This window comes from Mchenga conophoros, linkage group LG16 (assembly GCF_057382185.1).
Source record: "Mchenga conophoros isolate Kocher_MC1m ecotype Shallow Benthic linkage group LG16, M_conophoros_male_GT1.1, whole genome shotgun sequence".
Lineage (NCBI taxonomy): Eukaryota > Metazoa > Chordata > Actinopteri > Cichliformes > Cichlidae > Mchenga > Mchenga conophoros.
This window is the reverse complement of record NC_140541.1, coordinates 12,510,935-12,535,477: the sequence shown is the minus strand read 5'-3', so window position 1 is coordinate 12,535,477 and position 24,543 is coordinate 12,510,935. Positions and strand designations below refer to the sequence as shown.

At 42.4% G+C, this 24,543-nt stretch overlaps 1 protein-coding gene across 1 annotated transcript in view; it reads left to right on the top strand.

Annotated features, from left to right (window-relative positions):
- The window catches only part of LOC146556376 (amine oxidase [flavin-containing]-like), a 56,042-nt gene that overhangs the window by 18,040 nt on the left and 13,459 nt on the right, over positions 1–24,543 (top strand). Inside the window, exons 3-4 of the mRNA XM_085249520.1 lie at positions 12,930–13,024; positions 13,295–13,432. Coding sequence (XP_085105646.1) covers positions 12,930–13,024; positions 13,295–13,432 — 233 coding nt within the window. The remainder of the gene's footprint in view (positions 1–12,929; positions 13,025–13,294; positions 13,433–24,543) is intronic.

Sequence of the window (24,543 nt, the reverse complement as noted above, 5' to 3'; positions counted from 1 at the left end):
AGGATGGTTGCAGAGTAGCCTTGTAACGTTACTATGAGGTATGATGATCATTACATAATGTTAGCCTAAGCTTTTGTATAACAGTAGCCATTGCGAAACATAGCTGATTTTGCAGTATGATAAATTGCACAGTAAGATAAGATAAGATAAGATAACCTTTATTAGTCCCACACGTGGGAAATTTGTTTTGTCACAGCAGGAAGTGGACAGTGCAAAAGTTATGAGGCAAAAATTAGAATACAATAAGAATAAATACAGTACACAGCTGTACAGAATAGAATAAAATAAAATACTATATACAGTAGAATAAAATAAAATAAATATACAATAAGATAAAAATAAAATACAAATACAAATACTATATACAACTGAGTAAAAATACAACGATGACAGAAAGGATTATTGCACTTAGTATTATTGCACATGTGTGGATGTGTGTGCTTGATCAGTTAAAGTCTTTATTATGGAGTCTGACAGCAGTGGGGAGGAAAGACCTGCGAAATCTCTCCGTCCCACACCGTGGGTGCCGCAGTCTCCCACTGAAGGAGCTGCTCAGTGCTGTCACAGTCTGCTGCATGGGGTGGGAGATGTTGTCCATCAGGGATGACAGCTTAGCCGCCGTTCTCCTGTCACTCACCACCTCCACTGGGTCCAGAGGGCATCCTAGAACAGAGCTGGCCCTTCGGATCACCCTGTTCAGTCTCTTCCTGTCCCCAGCAGAGATGCTGCCGCCCCAGCAGACCACGCCATAAAAGATAGCAGAAGCCACAACAGAGTCATAGAATTTCTTCAGGAGTGGGCCCTCCACTCCAAACGGTATAAGAGTCAGGTATTTCCATACCTGACTCTTATACCTTTTTTTAATCAAGGAGTCAGGGTGGCGCCATCACAATAGCTGCACTTTTTTTAAATATTTCCACGTGTAGGTTTTGCTGTGCCATTTGTACTTTTTCCTGTCCTTCTGCAAGTCCTTCTTCTTCTCCAGCGAGTAAGAGTTGACACAAACTGCAGTTGTCTTGGCCAATTCCAATTTCTGACTTATTTATCTATGTATGTCTGAATTTTGCAGATTATAATTTTTATTCTAAGAACTATAACTGAGAGCATATACATACAAGTAAAACAAAAAATGTTCTTCAATGCCTATTAGTATTATCATGATAAAAAAGTTACTAAACTAAATTTCTCACAAATTACAGCATGTTATAGGCTACACAGATAATTAACTGAAATGAGATTTTACCTTACTAAAAAAGCAGAGCTTGTGGTTACCTCTGAGCAATGAATAGCTTATCTTCATGATGATGCATCTCTTACACGAACACGAGGTATAGTTCTGAAAAAACAAAACAACTAGGTGCTGTCACATTTTTAGAATTTTGGTATACTAAGCATCAGTACTAGTGACATCTCTAGTGTGAATCTTCTTATCTAACTGTCAGCTAGACAAGAAGACAGGCGATAGACTGAAAAGACAAAAAAAACAGTGCCATTTAGGAGTTGTTAGTTGATTCTGAGCTGAATGTCTGTCAGCTCTCATCTGGTGTAGTTGAGGGCTGTTAATGTGATTGGGACTATTAAAACTACGAAACACTGGGGGGGAAAACATGGCAAGAGCAATTAGAAGTGAAAAGACAAATGGCAGGTGGTAAGCCAGAGGTGGAATGAGGGAAAGTCAGATGATAGAAAACAGCAAGCAGCAGAAAAGAGATAAAAGCAGGAACAGGAAATGGCCAAAGGAGTGCAGTTTTGAAACATTCACTACAGTCACAATCACACGCTAGATGGACAAATATCCATTACTGCCACCCATTACTGATAAAAAGGATGTTATGTGTTGAAGATTACAGGTTTAGTGTAGGTAGAGCAGCTATTATGGCACAGGAATCGTATTAGTTCTCAGCCAGATTATTTAATTCTTGGAATGAATTAAATAATCAGAGACAAGAAGCAGAAGCTGAAGCTGCCTGGTTTACATGGCCACACCTATTCCTGGTCATAACCCATATCCTGATTTTGTCATGTTTTGTCATGTCATGGAAAAATGATGTTAAATTAAACAGAGAGAAGCTCATGTCCACACTTAATAAACAGGGCATGACTGTGGCAAATCATAGGCAACCAGGCAGACTTTGTCTTTTGTAGGGTAGACCTGGGTTACAAATGGGCTTGCAGGTGAGCAATAGGTGGGCCCCTTATGAGAAAGCAGATTGGATATGTAGAAGGGTGTCACCTGACATTGAAGTGAGCTGCTCTGCAGGGATTGTGGCTGAGCTTAGTTGTGGCAGCTTTCTGCAGTACCTGGATTTTTGTTTTGAATGAGTGTGAATTGTACTGGGAACGTTTACTTTCAGAAACCGTGGGAGACAGGCTGATATCTTTATACACACACACACACACACACACACACACACACACACACACAGTATACAAATACGGTTTGCTCCTGCCAAGTGACCAAATCTTAACAATTACTGTTGTCAGGGAAACTGTGCCTGCCACTGTCTCTTTTTCCAGCACAGAGGGCAGAGGGATGAAAAGAAACGTGTGTGCTCCTCATAGCTGTGCAAAAAGCTTTGGAAACTTACTCCACTCTATCAAATAAGGTCCAACCCATAAACAAGTAGTCTCAAAACTTACGTTAGACTCTGTGTCCAATAAAAATATAATGTAACAGTTAGTTGTTTCCCCCCCCCCCCCTTTCAAATGTCTCAGAGACACCAAGCAATTAGGTCAACCAGAACCCTAAGGTGCTGTGGTGGAGAGGAGAAAGGCAGTGGTGGGAAATCAGGGGAGAAAAACATATACAGGGATTTTCTGGGAGACAAAAACAGGAGTACAGAGATGGGGAAAGGAATCCAACTGCACTGGAGCGCACAGCAGAGGAACCAATTCACACTGCATTATAGCTCTAAATTGCGCTGCCTTATGTTTGTTCACATGCTTTGTATACATATATATGTATATATATATATATATATATATATATATATATATATATATATATATATATATATATATATATATATATATATATTAGTGCTGTCAATAGATTAAAAAAAATTAACTAACTAATCTCACAATTTTCTGTTATTAATTGCAATTAATCTCAATTACTTTATTAATAGCCTGGCTCCAATTACATTTTTTTATTCTTTATATTTTAAGTAATTATCGTTGTTCACCGAAGTCCAGTGGTCTCCGGTGAGAGCGACATTCCTTACTTGCACAAGCTTGCTGGACTGCTGAGCCCTCTGGTCCCCATACAAAGTGTGCAGTCTCGACACAATGGTTCCTCTCGAGGGCAGATTGTAACACTCATCTCCTGATGCAGCACGAATGACTTCTCTCAGTCCATCATCTTCTACTATGCTAACTGGTCGGCAGTTTTTAGCTATCCAAACAACCAAGGAATTGGTTACCTTTTCTCTCACATTTTTTGTTATTCGTCCACAAGCACCATACTCCTGAAGCGTAGACTGGCGAGGTCCCGTAGAGGTGGATTCAGTTGGGTGTTTTGCTCTCAGGTGATACGCCAGTGATGAACTGCTTCTGTGGTACTTGAATTCAGCGATGCAAATTGTGCATCTTACTCTCGTTTTGTCCAACAAGCCATCAGGCAACTTCTTAAAGAGAAACTTTCCACCCAAAAGTCCGCCCTCGTCCATGCTTGCGTGTGTTAGCTAGTGTTAGCTAGATAGTAGCATGGTGTCACTTCTTCTTCTTCTTCTTCTAATCATTTCTGTCAGGCCAAACGCCAGCATAGCACACTGTTGCCCCCTCCTCCAGAGGTGCTCATGAATTTAAAGGTCTTAGATTACACGAAATTAATAAAAAAACAAAATCAGCGTTAAATTTTTTTAATGCATTAAACATTTCGCGTTGATCTTAACAATTAACGCGATAATTTTGACAGCACTAATATATATATATATATATATATATATATATATATATATATATATATATATATATATATATATATATATATATATGTGTGTGTAAAAAAAAAAAAACTAAAAAAAACCACCCAGCACGCCCCTGCGGGCAGTCTATCCTTCAAGCTCGGGTCCTCTACCAGAGGCCTGGGAGCTTGAGGGTCCTGCGCAGTATCTTAGCTGTTCCCAGGACTGCGCTCTTCTGGACAGAGATCTCCAATGTTGTTCCCGGGATCTGCTGGAGCCACTCGCCTAGCTTGGGAGTCACCGCACCTAGTGCTCCGATTACGACGGGGACCACCGTTAACTTCACCCTCCACATCCTCTCGAGCTCTTCTCTGAGCCCTTGGTATTTCTCCAGCTTCTCGTGTTCCTTCTTTCTGATGTTGCTGTCATTCGGAACCGCTACATCGATCACTACAGCCGTCTTCTTCTGTTTGTCTACCACCACTATGTCCGGTTGGTTAGCCACCACCATTTTGTCCGTCTGTATCTGGAAGTCCCACAGGATCTTAGCTCGGTCATTCTCCACCACCCTTGGGGGCGTCTCCCATTTTGACCTCAGAACTTCCAGGACATATTCGGCACAGATGTTTCTGTATACTATGCCGGCCACTTGGTTATGGCGTTCCACGTATGCCCTGCCTGCTAGCATCTTGCAGCCTGCTGTTATGTGCTGGATTGTCTCTGGGGCATCTTTACACAGCCTGGCACCTGGGGTCTTGCCTGGTGTGATGTCAGTGGCTTCTATCTCCTCCTTTGGCCAGCCTATTACCCCAGCAGGGTACCTGATCACGGGCAGGGCGTAGGTGTTGATGGCCCGGATCTTGTTCTTACCGTTCAGCTGACTGCTCAGGACTTGCCTGACCCTCTGCAGGTACTTGGTGGTTTCAGCTTTCCTAGCAGCCTCTTCATGGTTCCCATTCGCCTGCGGGATCCCCAGGTACTTGTAACTGTCCTCTATGTCTGCAATGTTGCCTTCTGGTAGTTCGATCCCCTCCGTTCTGACTACCTTCCCTCTCTTTGTTACCATCTGACTACACTTCTCCAGCCCGAACGACATTCCGATGTCATTGCTGTATATCCTGGTGGTGTGGATCAGTGAATTGATGTCTCGTTCACTCTTGGTATACAGCTTGATGTCATCCATCAAGCTGTATGGACAACTGCTCCATTCCGTAGTTGGTATCCGTAGCCAGTCTTGTCAATTATCTCACTGAGGGGGTTCAGGCCTATGCAGAACAGCAGTGGGGACAGAGCATCTCCTTGGTAGATCCCGCACTTGATGGTGACTTGTGCTATGGGCTTGGAGTTGGCCTCTAGTGTTGTACGCCACATCCCCATTGAGTTCCTGATGAAGGCTCTTAGGGTCCTGTTGATCTTGTACAATTCTAGGTATTCCAGTATCCAGCTGTGGGGCATTGAGTCATAGGCCTTCTTGTAATCAATCCAGGCAGTGCACAGGTTGGTCAGCCTGGTCTTGCAGTCTCGGCTGACTGTTCTGTCTACCAGTAGCTGGTGTTTTGCGCCTCTGGTATTCTTGCCCATCCCTTTCTGTGCCCCGCTCATGTATTGACCCATGTGCCTGTTCATCTTAGCCGCTATGATGCCTGACAGGAGCTTCCACGTGGTGCTGAGGCAGGTTATTGGTCGGTAGTTGGAGGGTACCGGTCCCCTCTGGGGGTCCTTGAGCATCAGGACTGTCCGGCCTTCGGTTAGCCATTCCGGGTGTCTCTTGTCAACTAGCAGCTGGTTCATATGTGCTGCCAGGCACTCGTAGAGTGCAGTCAGCTTCTTCAGCCAGTAGGCGTGAACCATGTCAGGGCCTGGTGCTGTCCAACTCTTCATACTGGAGACCCTTTCTTGGATATCTGCCACGGTGATGGTTACTGGACCCTGTTCGTGGAGGTTGCTGTGGTCTGCCCTCAGATCCACTAGCCACTGAGCATTACCGTTATGGGTTGCGTCCTTCTCCCATATGCTCTTCCAGTATTGTTCTGCCTCCAGCCTTGGTGGTGCTGTTCTCATATTGTTCCCCTGCCACTGAGAGTACACCTTGGCTGGTTCTGTGGAGAACAGCTGGTTTATTCTCTTGCCTTCTATCTCTCTGCTGTACCTCCTCAAGCGGCTGGCCAAGGCTGTGAGCCGTTGCTTGGCAGTTTCCAAGGCCTCAGGTATGGACAGCTTCCTGTACTTCTTAGGCACCTTCCTCATCGTGCCTTTCTGCAACTCCGATAGTTGGCTAACCTCCCTCCGTGCTACCTTGATCTTAGCCTCTAGCCTCCTTCTCCATGGAGGGTACTGCCCCTTGTGGCTGTTCAACTTGTAGCCAAGCATCTCACTGATCACTGCTGCCGTATTGTAGATCAGCTTGTTAGTGTCGGTAATCGTGGCTGTAGGTATCGTCCGTAGTGCTACATTAACATCATCTAGCAGACCTTCTGAGGGTACTTCACGTAATCTTGGTAACCGGCTACGGGGGGTCCAAGTTTCAAGCTTGGCCATGATCCTATCTTTTAGGTCAGTTCCTCTCGCACTCAACGATCCTTCTCCTATCGCACTTGGGGCTTGGTACCCAATCTCGGGTGGGGGTGATGATATCTCCCCCCTGACCTGGCGTCCTGGCTCCCCCTTGCCATAGCATTTATGTTGTATCTCGTCAATCTCTAGCTGTGAGAGCAGTCCCTTCTTTCGAATGTTGGAACACTGAGATACTAGTTGTTTCACCGTCATTGTGGATGTTGGGTATCGAAGAATCCATAGGTCCCTCATCCTATTCCTGTAACCCCTTCCGCCAGGGTTACTTGCGTGGTTGCATTCCAACAACGCCCTGTTTTTGTCTCTTGCCCACCGATGCCTTCTTGTGTGTGTGTGTGTGTGTGTATACATATATATATATATATATATATATATATATATATATATATATATATATTAGGGGTGCAACGATACAGAAAATTCACGGTTCGGTTTGGTTCGATACTTTGGTGTCATGGTTCGATATTTTTTCGATACAAAAAAAAATGTTCATGCCTTTTTAATTTGTCATTTGTTAAATTTTCACGGCACATTCCGCACCACATCTCTGCGTTCATCATTTGTTTGAAGCCAGCTCACCTCCTGCAACTACTTTTCCGAGAATACGCGCCTCTTTTGTGGTTCGGACTCCTTCTGACATTTCTTTGGAGGTGGAGGAACATCACAGTAATTTCTTAAAGGAGCTTGCTTCTTCGACATCTTTAAGAGTTCTAAACAAATGTCTGTCCTCCTCCTGAAAATCTTATGTACGCAAACACGCATTGCAACTTCTTATCTTGTGCATGTTTTTTATTTTGACAGCGATTCACTTGTCATGTTTGCATAGTAAGCTAACGATTGATAAGACGATGTCAGAGGAATTGGTGCGCAAATTATCATCACTCACCAATCAATGCTGTCGCTCTCTATACACAGTTCACGCGATTGCAAAGTGAAAGCAAAAAACAAGCGCAAATTCAAACGCGATTTCAATATGTCACATATTGACAGTGGCTCACCGATGCCAATGACATAATTACCCAGTTACATTACCGAAAGAATGCAAAAGCATTGACATATATTTTTCCTTCCTACGATAGGCCGACGGGCAGGGCAGAGATAGATTTTGGTAGCCCGACTGGAAAAATCGCTAGCCCGGGGACGTCGGGCTAGCGATTTTGCGAGCCCTGTATCTAATTGAGGAATCACTCATCTTTGGAAAAGAGAGTTTATTACAGAGAAATGTCTCTTTCCAAAAATAAAAGCTATACTATACGCTTCTTCTGGGCTATATTCTCAGCAGCATATTAAACATATCAGGTCCCCATAAGGAGAATCACGTGCTAACGGCTGTCTAAATGACTCGGGTAAAGTTTGTAGCACGCGTGCTTGTTGTTTTTGTCTGCTTCCACTTGTCTTTGCACTAGGATGATGTCGGTGTAAATGTGCAGTCATATTTGTTGTGTTCCCACTAGTGCTGTCAGCGTAAATCTCGTTGAAATGACGTTAATGCCACAACACGGCAAATCTCCGTTAACGAGCTACCGCCGATCGCCCCGTGCATGGGGCTGGACGGCCAACACGTTAACGAGCTAACTGCGCTAACACACTAGCTCCCACCCATGTAATTGACCATTGCGTGGCACATCCGACATACTGTTTTACTTTAGTCCATGACGCGCTTACCTTCAGGGTCATATGTCACATGAAAACCAAAATAGTTCCAAACGCCACATCTGAATGAGGGTGGGGGAGGTTCAATTTGCCATGTTGCAAGGAGAGCTTAACTTCTGTCTCGCTAGCTTGCCCTGCGCTCAGTGAATCTGCGTTCGACTACTCCGCCTAGGCTGCACTGTCGAGTGCAGATCCACTGAACGTAAGCACTTTCTATCTAACACTCACAGTCAGAGCAACTTGATGAAGGATATTTGGTATGCAGACTGGAGCAGACTTGGATCGAATTGGAAATTAAGACCCCCCCACCCCCACCCCTTCCACCTTCTATTTGGAAGATCACCTACCTTCCAATTAGTAGGTGACCTGCTCTACCTCCTGAGCTACAGTCACCCCAAAGCTGAAGTGTTCTTGCACCCTCTTTCCAGTGTCCTCAAAATCATTCACCCTTCTCAATCACAAAGGATGTTCCAGCACCTAAAAACACCTCAAAGAGGCAAGGACAGGTGAGATAAGTGTGTCTGGAAGAGCTAAGAGCGAGGGAAGCATCCCTCAAAAGGACAGGATCTCTTAAGACTAATACTATAGAAGCAAGGATTTCTCATTTTCTCTCCTGTGTTCTTCAGTCTTGTTCATGGATGTCTCCTGCACATTTTCACTAAGACAGAAAGAAGAGATGAGATGGCAGGAAGCGAGGAGGCAAGTTAACATAATTAAATGCACCCAGGTGTCCCAGGGAGCGATCCATAATATAATACTTCTACTTATACTACTCCTCCTCTCTTGTCTGGTCCCTCGTTAAATACATCTGCACAAAGGATGAGAAGCACCGCTGAACTGACACCAGCTGTTCCTCAGATGTCAGGAAGATTGCACTTCAAGGCAACTACATCTGTTTGATAAATATCAAGCTCGTCTTCTATTGCTCATTACCAGCTATATGTGGCCATAAGTGAAGGTGGTAATGTCCATTGACCTGTAAATCCGCAGTTTCAGCCGTCACTTTCAGCTTTACACCGGAACAGCTGCACCATTCATCCTCTGCATCTAGAAATTCAGAACCAGAGACCAAGTTTTATTCAGAAACATTGTTAGCTTATCTCCATAAAAATGCCATTGTACATTGATTTAAGGTCAAAATTCGTCTTTCTTTAAAATGTAGAAAGCAGTTCAGATTTTAGCTTAATTTTTTGTGAGCTTCTAATATTTTTATTGTATTATTATTTGCCACCACCAACATAATTTCCAGACCTGACTTCTGACCTTTTGAATGTAAAACATAACAAACTACTGCAGTAAGTATTGCAAAAAGACAGAAATTCAGAAACATTTTCTATCTGTATAAACAGACAGAAAGAGCAAATGCATGAAGCAGTAGTGAAGGAAAAAAGTAATTGTATGATTGGTTTTGATTTCTGACTGAGATTCTTGGATGGTTTCTATTTTATTTTCTTTCTTTTTCTTGCCTCCCTGGCTTTTTGGTCCATGAAGTAGCTCGGCCTGAGTGTGTTCATTTTCTTTATTGTTGTTGGGGGAATGGAAGTAAACATAAGGGGAAAACTCAGCCGGCATCCTTTTGAAGTGATGATCACTTTTTGATCTATTAGTTGCGTTTGTACCATGTTTTTTAATTGAAGAAAAGGGGGGATAAAAAGTGAAGCCTTGATTTGGATAAATAAGCTTTCTGATCAAAGGACTAGTCCAACGGGAAGCTACTTTTGCAGCGATTGCTGTAGGCATAAACAAGAGATGCAGACAGATGCTCTTTGTTTTCCAAGACAGAGAGTGACCTTTTGAGCCGAGTGTAGGTTAATAGCATCAATTTAATGGAGATTTGTGAGCCTCCTCCTGGTCAAGTCTAATGCTTTCTGCAAAGCCTGACAGGCTGAGCGCTTTTGTACATAGAGAGGAGGCTGACGCTGGGTAATGCAAAATAAACTCTGTTTAAACTAATGTAAACCTTTCCAGATCAAATAGGGCTTAGTCAGATTTGGCAGGAAAGAATATAGGGGTGAAGATGGCGAGGCCAGAAGGGAATTTAGGGCGAAAGCCAGGAAAACATTTGCACAGATGTGGGTACCTGCTGACAGTAGAGACATTTTGCTCTGTGCTGTTTTCTATTACAAGTTACCCCCTGCTTCTCTGCTCCTCATTTATCAGTGTCTGCTGATGAACATGCAATGAATATAACATGCAGTATGTAGGCTTTTGTGTGATTTTTGGCATGCTCATTTTTGTTTTATTAAAGAGTGCCTGTTTTTCTCTTTAACATTTTTTTCTGTTAGACTCCAGTAGCTTTGCACAGTTCAACAAAGTTCTCAGCTCATCCTCAAGAATAAAACACGCTATTACCTTTAAGCCTTACTTTGTTCCAAATTGGCTGCCCCTCACAATCAAAAGCCGGTCATCCGCCATTTGTTCACTGCCACTTCCTTTAGTCTCTTCCAGTTAAAAGGGAGTTCTTCCCCCACACTGTCACCAACTACTTGCTCATAGGCGATTCTTCATCTTTTTATTCACAGTGCCATGGTGGATTGACATCTGAAAGTACTTTTCCACACTGCCAGTTAGGGCTGGGCCATATTATACCGTTCACGGTAATACCGGTATAATGTTAAGCAACGATAGGAAAATGAAATATCGCGATAGAATATGAGTAAAACGCATGCGCAGTGCCTTTGTTTTCATACACACATGGCCGATTGTTGAGTGAAACAGATGAACCAGAATTGGTTTGTAAAAATGGTGCAACTTCAGTGATGTGGAACTGGTTTGGTGTTTGTCCGTCAGATACACGACAAAGCACATTTTTTTGCAGAACATGCAAGCGGCCGTCGTTATTGTCGTATTTGTCGGACTAAGATGCTCTTAAATCTGGGAGTAATCTGGGTGCTAAACTCCGTATGCTTCAGGTCAAACGAACACTGCAGCATCACTGAGAGTTAAAAACTGTCTAAATTCTTTCATCTTTAATAAAACGATCAGCATTGCTGCTTTACCAGGTGTAACTATGAAGTTTAACTTCCAGGCATCCATGAAAACAAAATTTGTTACATTTAACGGAGTTAGAAGTTAGCAGGAAGCTAGTGGAAGTTAGCTCGCTAGTTTCGCTAGTTACCTAAACATGATAAAGCATGTTCTGACTGAGAGATTTCTGAAAAAATTCAAACGTACAGCTCTGCTATCACTTCCAACATAAATGAAGACAGGAAACTAAACAGCAGTGACGTTTGTAGGGTTACGGAAGTTGGGCTAGCTGGTATATAATGATGTGCTACGTGATCGCTAGCGACACAGCTATGTTAGCATAACATAAACAGTGAAGCTGGAGGACGAACACTATACACTTTTCCACTTATAAAAGTTAACGTTAAGGTTCCTGATAGTTAGAGACAAATGCAGTCGCATGGCAGGATGCTGTAAACGGACCAAACTTCAGTCAGGAGAACAACTGAGATAATCCATCCACAATACGAGGTTAGTCATTAATATACTGCAACAACATGGGAATAGAGCAGCTGCCAGATAATTCAAAATTAATGAATCAATGGTACAGAAGTGGAGGAAGCAAGAAGAATGAGTTTAATAAAGTTTGATTTATCTGACTGCTTTGTTTCGCTTAATGTGCCTTATAATCCCGTGCACCTTATGGTCCGAAAAATACGTACTGCACACTGCAGTTTAATGTTGCAAAGCACCTCTTTTTAACTTCAGTGGATATTATACATGGTTATGCTCAGGATGTGTCAGCCCATTTCTACTGGAAATGCCTTTTGGTTAAACTTTCAGCAAGGAATTTGCATTTGCACTGTTACATTTTTATAAAGCTTTAATGTACATAAAAACCAGCTTCTTCTTTAAGTGAAAATAAATGGAAGGTTGTCTTTTTGCGCTAGTAATGTTGTGGAGTTGTATTTTGTCTCGCATCAATTATATCGTCAGTTATATCGTTATCGCAAATTTTCAAATATATATTGTGATAAATATTTTTGGCCATATCGCCCTGCTGTACTGCCAGTAATGCATCCCCAAACCATGGCAGAGCCTCCACCACCTCGCTCCAGACTCTGATGTCCACATTGACAATGATTTGAAGCAACATTTTCAAATTTGAATTGACTCTCAGTCTAGCTGTTTAATTTGGTGTACCTTTTCTCCCAGTTTCCCCTTCTAAAGAACAGCTTCTTAACAATATTCTGTGTGTTTAGCAGCCCTGTAGATCAGCGCTTCAGAGTCATATGCTGCCCTCTAATTCTCTGCATGTGTGTGTGTTCATGCCTAGATTCATTTAGTAGTCTTATTGAATTAAAGTATAACTAGGAGTGCCAGAGGTCAGTGTATGAAAAGCTGTTTTTCTTCAGTATACTCTGCGGTTGCTAAACCAATGAGTACTCAGTGCTTTTTTTGTTAGCTCTTCCTCCCCACATGATCAGCAGGTTGGCTGGTTTGTGATTCCCCAACAGCCCCCACCCATCCTTCCCCCTCCATTTTTCCCAGAGCTCTCTCAGTTCATTTGAAAAGCAAATGTTATGTAATTGTATTTAAGAGTTGCATGCCTACCTAAAAGCTAATCAGTGTAAATGCACAACGGAAAACAATTAAAGTGGGAATAGCTGTTGATGGTATAACAATGTCCTAACTAGCATTAGGATTTTTGGAAGCCCTTTTTGTCATTAATTTTAAAAGACCTTTAAAATCCCTGTGTGCCTTTTGCTATTGCTTTTTTTACAAGTACAGAAAGCACATATATTGCTTGAATCCTTATGTTTAAGTCCTGTTGGTGTCTCTGTCCTTCTGCAGGTTTGAGTGCTGCAAAGCTGTTGAAAGCCAGTGGGCTCGATCCTGTAGTGTTGGAAGCCAGAGACCGGGTTGGTGGTCGTACCTTCACTGTGCAGGTAAAGCAAAGAGTGTCAATACTACTGTAGGAGCGGCTCATAAAAGAGACAATCAGTAACAGTAATACAAATACTTTCCAGCCTTTTTAATTTTACAACCAAGATAGTGTATCTATTGCTTTTAATGGGCATACAGAAAAAAAATGACATTTACATTCAAGTCATTTATGAGCGTAGAAGTGCAAGCATAGATCAGTTAGCCTTTTCAGAAATATGTGTGACATTTCTTTCTTTTTAGTCATGATCTAATTGCGAGTATGTGTCTTTTAGAATAAGGAGGCAAAGTGGGTTGATCTAGGCGGTGCCTACATTGGACCGACACAGAACCGCATCCTCCGTCTGGCCAAAGAGTACGGCATAAAGACCTACAAAGTCAACGAGCAGGAGAACTTGGTGCATTATGTTAATGTGAGTGTCTTTTTTTTATTGCAGATAATTTTCTACTCCAAGCTTTCTTGGTTTATGTCATCTCTGTGTACTCAATGACAGATGTTTACTCATGACATGTTCCAGATGTATTCTTCACTTTAAGTGATGGAGTAAATGATGACAGTTTTCAGAAGATGATGCACCATATCTTGAGTCTGACCCATTATCCAATAGAAAGGAAATCCAAGTCTCTGCTACTTTTCTGGCATCACGCAGTAGGCATGGCAACAAGGATCTTTATCAACATTTTTCAATTGCCACTTTCTGCCGCTGGCACTTTTCCTGTCAGCTTGACTTTTTTATATTTACTGACCAAAGTTGCAACGTTAATACATTGCATGAGCTAACAGAGCTAGCCTCTTTGCCATCAGCAGTAGAGTTTGAAGCATTTTTTGGGAATCTTTTTGTTTGCACTAACAACGAAGTAATAACTTGTCACGTTATCATCATTGTTAACTTTAGTTCACTTGACTGTAATCAAAAAAATTAGCCACCCCCCCCACACACGGTCAGACAGAACATATAGCAGTGGAGGAGCTTGTTAATGATCTCAAGACTGGGACCAGTTACCAAGAACACCAATGGTAACACACTGGTTATAACACCAGACCTCAGTCCTGTAGAAAATGTGCTGTAGGCGGCTTTAAAACCTAAAGCATTTAGAGATTTTCTGTAAAGAGGGCCAAAACCCTCCTGAGATGTGTGCAAACCTAATGACCAACTACAAGGAATATCTTTTTTTTTACTCTTAGCTTTAGTTTTTTTGGACAGTGGTTTGGGGGAAAAAAATGAAATATGTGGAGCAGAGCCATCTGGCTAACAGGAAGAGCTACGTGAGGATGCCCTTCATGGACTATAACTCCACATTCAACTCTATAATCCCAGACATCCTTATCGCCAAACCGACCTCCTTCAGATGCCCCTTTCCCTCTTATTCCTAGGTTAAAGCTCGGTAAACACCCTGGTAAAGAAGACCCAACAGCGGCTGCACTTCCTCCATGTCCTGAGGAAGAAAAACCTGGACTAGAAGCTACTGCTGGGCTTCTGTGTACACAGGGCCCACAACTGAGATCAGAAAGGCTGTGCAGAGGGTAATTAATACTGCCAAAAAAAGGCTGTCCTCTGCCACACCTGGAGGCCATCACCAGATTCTCCTGTCTCAGACAAACCAGGGCCATCACAGGTGACCCTGCCCACCTCCTGTTTGACTCGCCAAACTCACTAACAGCTTCTTCCCCTGGGCCATTTGGACTATTAACAAACAATACGCCACAAAAAACTCCACTCCTGCCCACCCAGCCACTAATCTGAGCCATGGTCTGAGTAACCCTCATCACTCAGGCCACTCACACACAGACTTTCCAACTTTTGCTCTAATGTATGTCTTTTGTCTCTTGTTTGTATATATTAGTCTTGATTTTATATATTTCTCATGTTTGTTATTTATTCCTGCTGTCTTACTATTTAAATTTTATTCCTGCAAAATTGGCATGGGGCACCCACAATTTTGTTGTACATGTACAAATACAATACGGGACTTTTCTATTCTATTCTGGCTGCATTTTCAGCCCTAAAGTTTGCCGTTTAAATCACTATTGCCCATATATCTCCCCTATATTGCTTTCCAGATTACTTAAAGAAGACTGAGGTACTATGAAAAAGAAAACCAAATGTTCCTGTGGTTTCCTATATGTCTACAGAACAGCCACCACTCCTCCCTTCTTTAGCATTAGTGACTGGAGATGTTAATCTTTGCCAGAGGGATTTTAGTAATGCAGTTTCTCTTTTCTGAGTGGTTGAAAGGCAAACAAAGAGGAAAGGAAGAAAGAGACACTCAGGCTATATTTCTTTGTTCTTGTTATTCTGTGCTCAATATCTCATTAGTGAGGCTGCACCACTGTCCTTAACAGAGTTGTGTTCTTCTACCTGATTTAATTTTCCATTGCTACTATGTCCCCTGGTGAAACTACCCCTATTGTAAATCACTGGGCTGAGTAACGTGGCTGGGAGCTTTCTCTGTGTGTGTGGATGGAGAGTGCCTATGTTGGCTATCTTCAGTCACTGAATTATAACTTCAAAGCCAGTCCAATCCGGTCGTTAAGTCTGACGTCACTAGCCGTGTCTGGGCCTAAACTCCGCTGCAGGTCCATATATCAAACGATCACTATGGCATTACTGAGAGTTGAAAAACTGTCTAAAGTCTTTCATCTTTAATAAAATGATCAGCGTTCTGCTCTACCAGGTGTAACAATTGAGTTTAACATCCAGGCATCCATGAAAACGGAATTTATGACATTTAACTGAGTTAGAAGTTAACAGGAAGTTAGCTCGCTAGCTTCTATCCAAATACAATATAGCATGCCCTGACTGCGGGGTTTTGGAAACAAATTAAAACGTACAATTCTGTTATCACTTCCAACGCAAATGAAGACAGAAAACTAAACAGCAGTGACATTAGTAGGGTTACTGAAGTTTGGCTAGCTGTAGCTAATGATGTGCTACGTGACCGCTAGCGACACAGCTATGTTAGCATAATATAAACAAGCTAACTTTTTTTCCACTCGATAAAAGTTAACGTGAGTGTTCTCGGTGATCAGGAACAAATGTAATCGCATGGCAGGATGCTGTAAAAGGACCAAACTTCAGCCAGGAGAACAACTGAGATAATCCATCCACAATACGAGGTTAGTCATTCATATACTGCTGCATGGGCTGGGCTGTAGTTACATCCTAAGGTTTTAAAAACTGAGCTTAAATAAATGATTAGCGGTAATAAAAGCCAAGGGAGGTCAACAGTGATCAGTGACTGTTTTAGGAGCTTTTTTTGTCATGAACCGAAGTTCCGAGCGCAGGCAGGACCCAGTAGCAGAACACACACACTAGGGTAGGAGCGAATAAAGAAAGTAATTTTTATTGCAACTAAAGGTGTCCCGTGAGGGTAGCCTGAAAAACAACGTATGGAACCAGAAGAAACCGAGGGACCGCGCAGGGAACGCCGAGAGCGGGGCTGTGAGAGGCTGTAAAACAAAAAGAGAGACAGATTACTGGGGTGCGGAAAAAAGGCAGCATACGAGGGAAGGTGGAGTGTGCGTCTCACGGTGATAGCCGGGCCGAGTGAACCAGAGGGGGGTGGAGCTCCAAAAGGGGTCGAGACGGCGAAGCTGATGGTGAACCAAATCTCAGGCGGACAGGTGGACAGGCAGGTGGCTCGAAAACAAAAACACGCCGAGTTGTGATCTGGGTACACAGGGAAAAAACAGTGTTAGGTCCGATGGAGAGTTTGTCATAAGAGTTCTTTTCCCGCAGGCGTACGTTACCGCTGAGAGGCGACTACGGACTGGCGTGGAGCAGCAGGTAGGGCAGGATTAAATAGTCCACCTGGTGATCGCCTGGGATGGGATGCAGGTGTGGGGTTAGCAGCCACGCTCGTGGGCGTGGACATCCCAGCAGCACCCCGGACGCCGGGCCGCGGACCATGACATTTTTGAGATTAAATAGAAGAAAATACATAACATTAAACATGTTAACAACACAAAAGCCATATTAAACGCAGACTACTTTAGGCCTGGAAGTAGGATTCGTCACGTCATCACTTAACGACCGGGTGGATTATTATTACTTCTGCCCTCTAGGTGTGTGCACAACAAAATGCACATATGAAACACTACAATATATCCCCCCCTCCACCAACACACACACACACACACACACACACACACACGCACATACACACACTAAAACATATTAACAGATTATCAGATTAACAGATACCGTGACCATGTATAGTACATAACACTCCACATAGATTTCTTTACTTTTCTGCACTCATTCCTGGCCGAAGAATTGTAAAATATTATTATTTCTATTATATTAGTAAAAAATATTTAGTGATAGCTGACGGTGACGAGTGTTCGATGGTTCTTTCTGTTTTTTTAAAAGAACCATTACTTTAGCAAAAGAGACAATAAACCACTATGAAAACACCTCATTACATGTATAACTGCATTGATGATTGAAATTGTGGATAAATCAGCAAAAGCAAATAAATAAGTAAAGTAAAAGTAATTATTCTACAGAAAAATGTTCCTTGTCAGTGTTTTATGGACCACAACTAATAGTGGAAATGTTTAAGGCTAAGGTAATTTCAAACTCATTTAAAGCTTTTACTCTGTTTAATCTACAGTAATGCATGGCATTCTACAAAACCACAGAAACATAGGCCTACATTTGATCTTTTAAAAAGAAAGAGGAGCTAGCTACCTTTAGCAGCAGTTTGCCTCGCATGCTGGTCTCCCACTAGTCTTCCACCAAATACCAGACATTTATCTACATTACACACAGGAAACGTGCTACATTTTTCAATGCAAGCCGTTTCCAAGGCAAACAGAGCTTCCAGCGACAGGCTGGAATGACAGAATGCTGTTTGAGATGAAAGGAGAGAGATTGCTTTCACCTTGGCACGTTTTAATTGATGCCAGTTTTTAGATTTGACTTGGAAAGCACTGCTTCCCTCGCTTTTCCAATTCTAGCCTTAAAGTGAATTTTATGGTATGCCACATATGCCATGCTTCCTTCCTCTAACCGAGAGAGATTGTTGCTACACTATGCATAGCTCACTGAAGGTGCAGATTTAAACACCATGGAGTAGGTGTTCATTTGCAGGATTAGAGTACACTGGAGTGGCAGCTGATGATATTGCTCTAGTATTTATTTGTCAGAAAGTTATTTTTAAAGGAGCACGTTATTTAGCATTTAGTAAACCTGTGTTCTTTCAAACTTGCACAGCTGCTGCTAAAAAATACAGTCTGTGCAGAATAATACTCTAGATAAGGGGTCGGCAACCCTAGGCACGCGTGCCACAGTTGGCACGCGAAGGGTTAACTGATGGCACGACCATAGCTGGACTGGCCATCTTGCATAATGGGCATTTGCTCGGTGGCCCGATGATTTTTTATTTTTTTTGTAACGGTATAAACAATGAAAGGTGTTGGATTGGCCAGATGCTGGCCGGTGTGTAAAAATAGCTCAGTTGTTTGGTGGTGGCATCGTGGAGCTTACACAGATTCAGTAAAATTAACAAGTGGTGGAGGCTGCACGTGGATGAGGGAGATCGGAGGCAGGACGAGGAGAGACCCAAGGCGGCCGCCGGTCCGAGCGTCAGGTGAACTGAACTTCAGGTAAGAAGTTATGACCTGCAGTCTATCTGGGTCAGATATAAACCAAGCTTAGGTGGAGTTTATTTTCATTATGCTGACTTTTTACAGTCAGTTACAATAACTCGTACTGCGTACTAGCTAGCATGATGGAGTTTCTATACAGCTGGGTCGGTGCTATGATGTTACTGATAGTGAACTTTATTTTATTCATAAGGTTAATTAGTAGAGTTGCCAACCGTCCCGTACAAACGGAATCGTCCCGCATTCAGAAATATTATTACGAGTTTCGTGTTGAGCTGCCCGATGCGCCGCCCGGCGTAGGAGGAACTAAGTCTAAGTCTAAGTTGAGCTGAGAAGGAACACAGTTTGTCCTGTACTTCAGCTAGAATGAAAAAAGACACAAAGGTGGAGTTATTCTGTGTCTTTGCTGCACAGCTGCCTCTTCTTCTCTCATTCTCTCCCCCTCTCTCTCCTGTTGCTACTTCAATCATGAAACTGATCAATGATCAGCTGATCGGCTTTTCTCTCTTGTTTATCGCCTACTTTGCGCCAGAAAGAGGAAACCGCCGGATGTCGCGCTAAACAGCACGTTTAAGCTTCATCAGCTGTTGTTAGAATTTATTTAATATTAATTTTTAGTATCAGCTGATGTTTGCTGGAGCCACAGCTGTAAAGCTGCTGGTCATGATGTCGATTTGGATATGTGGTGAGAGGGAAACATGAAGATGAAACCAGGAGATGTCCTTACTGAATCATCAGAGCTGAACAGGTGATGGAGAAACAGGTTTACCTTTTAGGTGACATGAATGAGTTGAAGGGAAGTTATGAACTGTTTCTGAGAGACAAATAACACCAGGATCCTTTTCTAAGTAGCTGACAGCTGGTAACTGTGCAGGGGCGGGTCTAGCAAAGTTTTGCCAGGGGGGCAGGTAGGGCATTAACAGGGAGAGGGGGGCACAAAGAAATACTTTTCTTTGTTCTTCTCATTTAAAATGTCTGGCTGTTATTAAATAATTATCTGAAGCTTACAACCAAAGTTTTTATCTGATGTAAAATGTATAGAAATCATACATATACCAACAAGATTTTACATCACTGTCACAACAGCGTTTGTTTTCATTCAAAGGCTTTATGGCTTTAATACCTTTTTTTGTCCCAGTCCAGCCCTGGGCACGACACGCAGTAAATTAATCTGAGAAGGTGCATCAAAAAATAAATGGCCGCGCCAGCGGTGCACATAGCAAATCAGCTTGCATAGACACATTAGTTGTGCCGCTTCTTAATGACAGTATCTTAACTAACAACCCCAAGTACTAGATTCAACTTGTAATTGGCTAAAAATAACTTAGCCTACTGGTGAGAGGGACGTTGTTAGCTTTCCACATTCCGACACTTCAAAAGCTTCAGGAGCTGTCCGCTCAGCACAGCATCAGCACCACGGAGATACATGGATACATCCGTAGACTCGAGACACAATGCACTTTTGGGCCTTTCAGGTGTATGGACCAATGTTTTATTTTCTGATCAAACCAGAAAGCTTTAATGAGCAGCTAGATTTGTCTCGCATTAACTGGCTGAGTTAATGCCAGTTAATGCAACATCGAAGCAGCTGGAATCCACAGCTGTGCATTTTCACCTGCTGGACATCACTACCTGACAAGTTTAACTGTCTTCAGAACATTGCAGAGGCCTTATTGACAGTATTTGGCTCTACATATCTGTGTGAGCAGATTTTCTCTCACATGAGTGTCCTCAGGTAGCCGTCTGAATGCTGGACACTCGGAGACCTGTGTCTCTGAGTGGGAGACCAGAGATCACATTAACATGTGTGTCTCTGTATTAACAAACATGCCATATTGGGTTAGTTTATTTTTCCTTATCATTCTTGTGAGGCACGGTGGTTAGCACTGTTGCCGCACAGCAAGAAGGTCCTGAGTTCAATTCCACCATCAGGCCGGGGTCTTTCTGTGTGGAGTTTGCATGTTCTCCCCGTGTTCGCGTGGGTTCTCTCCGGGTACTCCGGCTTCCTCCCACCGTCCAAAGACATGCAGCTTGTGGGGATAGGTTAACTGGATAATCCAAATTGCCACTAGGTGTGAATGTGCGAGTGAATGTGAGTGTGAATGGTTGTCTGTCCCTGTGTGTTAGCCCTGCGACAGACTGGCGACCTGTCCAGGGTGTACCCCGCCTTTCGCCCTATGACAGCTGGGATAGGCTCCAGCGCCCCCCGCGACCCTGAAAAGGATAAGCGGAAGCGAATGGATGGATGGATGGATGGATGGATTCTTGTGAGGAGACCATAAATAGCATTTGTATTTTCTGTTGTACAGTTCATTTGGTGTTATGGATAAAAAGTGTCTTTTTTTTGTTTCAAAATAGCTGATAACTATTCGCTGATAGCTGCCAACATCTGCGAACAAATATAATTCTACAAAGTGGTTCTATGTAGTGTGTAACTGTTCATATAGAGCGTTATTAAATTTACTGCTAATGCAATCATATGGCAAAATGACCTCTGAGGAAATTTTAAATGGCACTCGCCATCAGAATGGTTGCCTACCCCTGCTCTAGATCTCACTTGGCTGCATTTAAAAAAGCCACCCTGTGTTTTCCTTGTTGAATTTAAAACATCCAGGCACAGGAAAAGACGAGAAGTCTTCTGTGCTATGATTACTTGGGTAACATATTGATCAAGAACACTGTGTGCTCTCTGTGGTTTTTGTTTAGTCCATTTATTTAGCGACTGATTGACAATGAAGCATGGTTTCGTGATCTTCACCACCCTGTCCCTAGCACTGATGTATTATTGACTTAACCTACTTACAACAGCGCTGCGAAATATCACCAGCATAACACAGACAGCAGTTAGAAAACACATTTCTCTATTTCTGCTGTTGTGGCATGTTATGTGAACCCTAAATGAATCCATTCTGGTGTATGGGAGCTCCCATGTGACTGTGTCTCCCTAGCTACTATCTCTGTAAGATCCACTCGAAGACTCAGACTCACACACGCCACTCGTAGCTTCCTGGCTGGTTTCCATGGCAGCATGCCTCATCAAAAGCAGCTCCCACCTATCACTGTCAGGCAGTGTGTATGTGCTCTGTGTGTGCACATGTTTGTGCTTTTGTGTATGCATATTCTAGTGTTACTGCTCTCACAGCTTACACTGATATACACGTTCACACACCAACAAGTGTTACAGTGGTCCAAGATGGAAGTTAAGAGTCTTGCTCCTTCTCTTCTCTCCATTTTTGCATCTCCTCGTAGCTGTAACTAATGCCTTTTTAAAGCGCTAAAAATGGGATGGGATGCTCACATTATTTCCCTTTTACCAGCTGGTGGACTGAGCTTACCATTAAGCTGTGATGGAAGTGGCTACTATGGCTTTGGCTACCCTGTTATGGGTGTGGCGAAAAGACCCAAATGAAAGGCTCTCAAGCCAGAACTTCCATCCATCCATTCGCTTCCGCTTATCCTTTTCAGGGTCACGGGGTCGCTGGAGCCTATCCCAGCTGTTCAAGGTAGAACTTATTAAGCAGAAAGAAACAACCTATATTAAGGTGAAGTAAAGGAAGTCTTAGAATGCTATAATAATTACAGTGATAAGCAAACTCAAAACTCTAGTAGCTATTCAAATGGGGCCTTTCAGAGAAAATGTCAGGGTTTTGGAAACCATTAGATATTGTAAAACTGTTTGCATTTTATGTTGGCCAATAATGAATGCCCTGCAAGATAGAAATACAAGAAATCTTTAGACTGGCTTCAGAGGTGGTGTTTTGATATGATTTATTATCTTACACCTGAGAACCAATCCCTGCATCGGCAGTTCACAGCAATCAGTCTTTATTACCTATATTTTTATCGTGTGTGTGTTAGTGTTTTACTACACCTTTTTGTTTGTCAGTAGCTTTGAATTACAAAAGAAGAAATTCAAAAGAATAAACTCATAGTTTCACATGGTGACACAAGTCAATAAGACTTTATATGAACAGTAAGCAGTGATCTAACCCATTTGACACCCTCTACATTTCTTCACAGAACAAAAGCTAGAGTAATTGTAAATCAGCATGTGTCCCAAGCCATTGTGTAATTACAGCTAGCTTTCAAGCAAGCCATGTAGCTAATCAGCTTTTCTATGGCAGATTGTAATCCAAAAGGCCAGTACTGCTTTCCCTTATCAGCAAACCACCGCCTAACAGGCAAATGCAGCTCTCAGCACTGGATTCATTAATGAGGGATCACTATCAGAGACGGGGAAACAGACTTTGATTAAATACTGTGCTTGCTTATCAGAGATTGAGAAAGAGTCCGGGATTGTCCCTTGGATCCTGCAGTACTTTGGATGCTGTGCATGTTTGCACGTTCACAGGACCAGTGAGGGAAACGGCCGTACCAGCTGTGTCTGTTTAGCTTGCTTTTAGAGAATGCCAAGTGCTGCACATTCACTAAGAAGCCACCAGCTTGTGAGAGCTGGCAAAAAGCAGAGGGAACAGCCATCTGATACACCAGTTTGTCATTTTTAGACACACTTTGACATATTCAGATATATTATTTGGAGTTGCATTATTTTGCAACCAAATCAAATCTGTTTTTCTGGTGTTTTTTGGCAAATATGAGACGAGCCTTTATATTCTTTTTGGTCAACAGTGGGTTTTGCTATGAAACTCTCCCATCGAGACCATTTTTGCCTTATGTAGTTCTTACTGGATAAATCATGAACACCTTAACTGAGGCAGGTGAGGCCTGCAGTTCTTGAGATGTTGTTCTGGGTGCTTTTGTGACCTCCTGGACGAGTCATTGATGCACTCCTGGAGTCATTTTGGTCACTGGCCACTCCTAGAAAGTTTTCTCAATTTTTGAATAACAGCTCTCCACTTGGTTTAGTCTTAGAAAAGGTTTTCCAGACTGATGGATGTTATTGGCTTTGTCTTTCAGCTGTTTTTTTGCGTTTCTATAGATCAAGGCATGACGTGTTGCTTAGCTTACTTCACTTTGTCAGACAGGTTATATTTAAGTGATTTCTGGATTAGTGTGGCTAGTTGAAAGTGAACTTTTCAAAGGTCAGCTTTCCAAAAAATGTGGCTGATCAAAGTAAATTCACAATTTAACAAGGGAGGGCAACTACTTTTTCAAATAGGACATGGTAGGTTTGTGTAGCTTTTTTCCCTTATTAAATGAAATGATTAGTTAATCTAATCATTTAATAATTTACTAAATTTTAAAACTAAATGTAGTTTAAAAAATAAGAAATCAAGAAGAGCAAACATTTTTCCCAGTACTGTATATTACGTTGGGCAATAAAATATTTATTGATCATAGATGTTTGTTTAGAAGTCAGATAAGAGCGTACAATGTAATTTGGATAAAAGTCTAAGGGCAGTGATTAGCGATTTCTGAGATTAATTGAAATCTTTATCTTTATATGGTTGTAATAAAATCCTCCTACTCTGAAGTACAGTCACCTTTGTCTTCAAGCAGTCTTCGTTTGGTCCTCTGATTGAGGACACTTCCCTGCTCGCTGATGTGGAAACAGATGTTGCCATGCTTCATCTCCCCCTCCTCTTCTCTCCTCCCTCTGTATTCTCTTGGCCGTGGTCACCATGGAGACAGACCTGTTGTTCTGTGCACAGAAGCAGAGACAGTATGCTGCAATGAGACACATCATCATCATCATCCCTCTCTGTCTATCACTGAATTCTGTGTAGCAGTGAAGAACAGACTGTGAATACTAAAAAACAAAGGTGCTGTCGCCTTGCAGTCACACACACACACACACACACACACACACACACACACACATACACACACACACACACACACACACACTTTAAAAACAAACAAACAGGTGATCATTTTATTTCAGTAAATGGCTAAATCTAGTAATATCACAAATGATTGTGCAGCTGCTTTTACATGTTTTAAGCAGTGAAA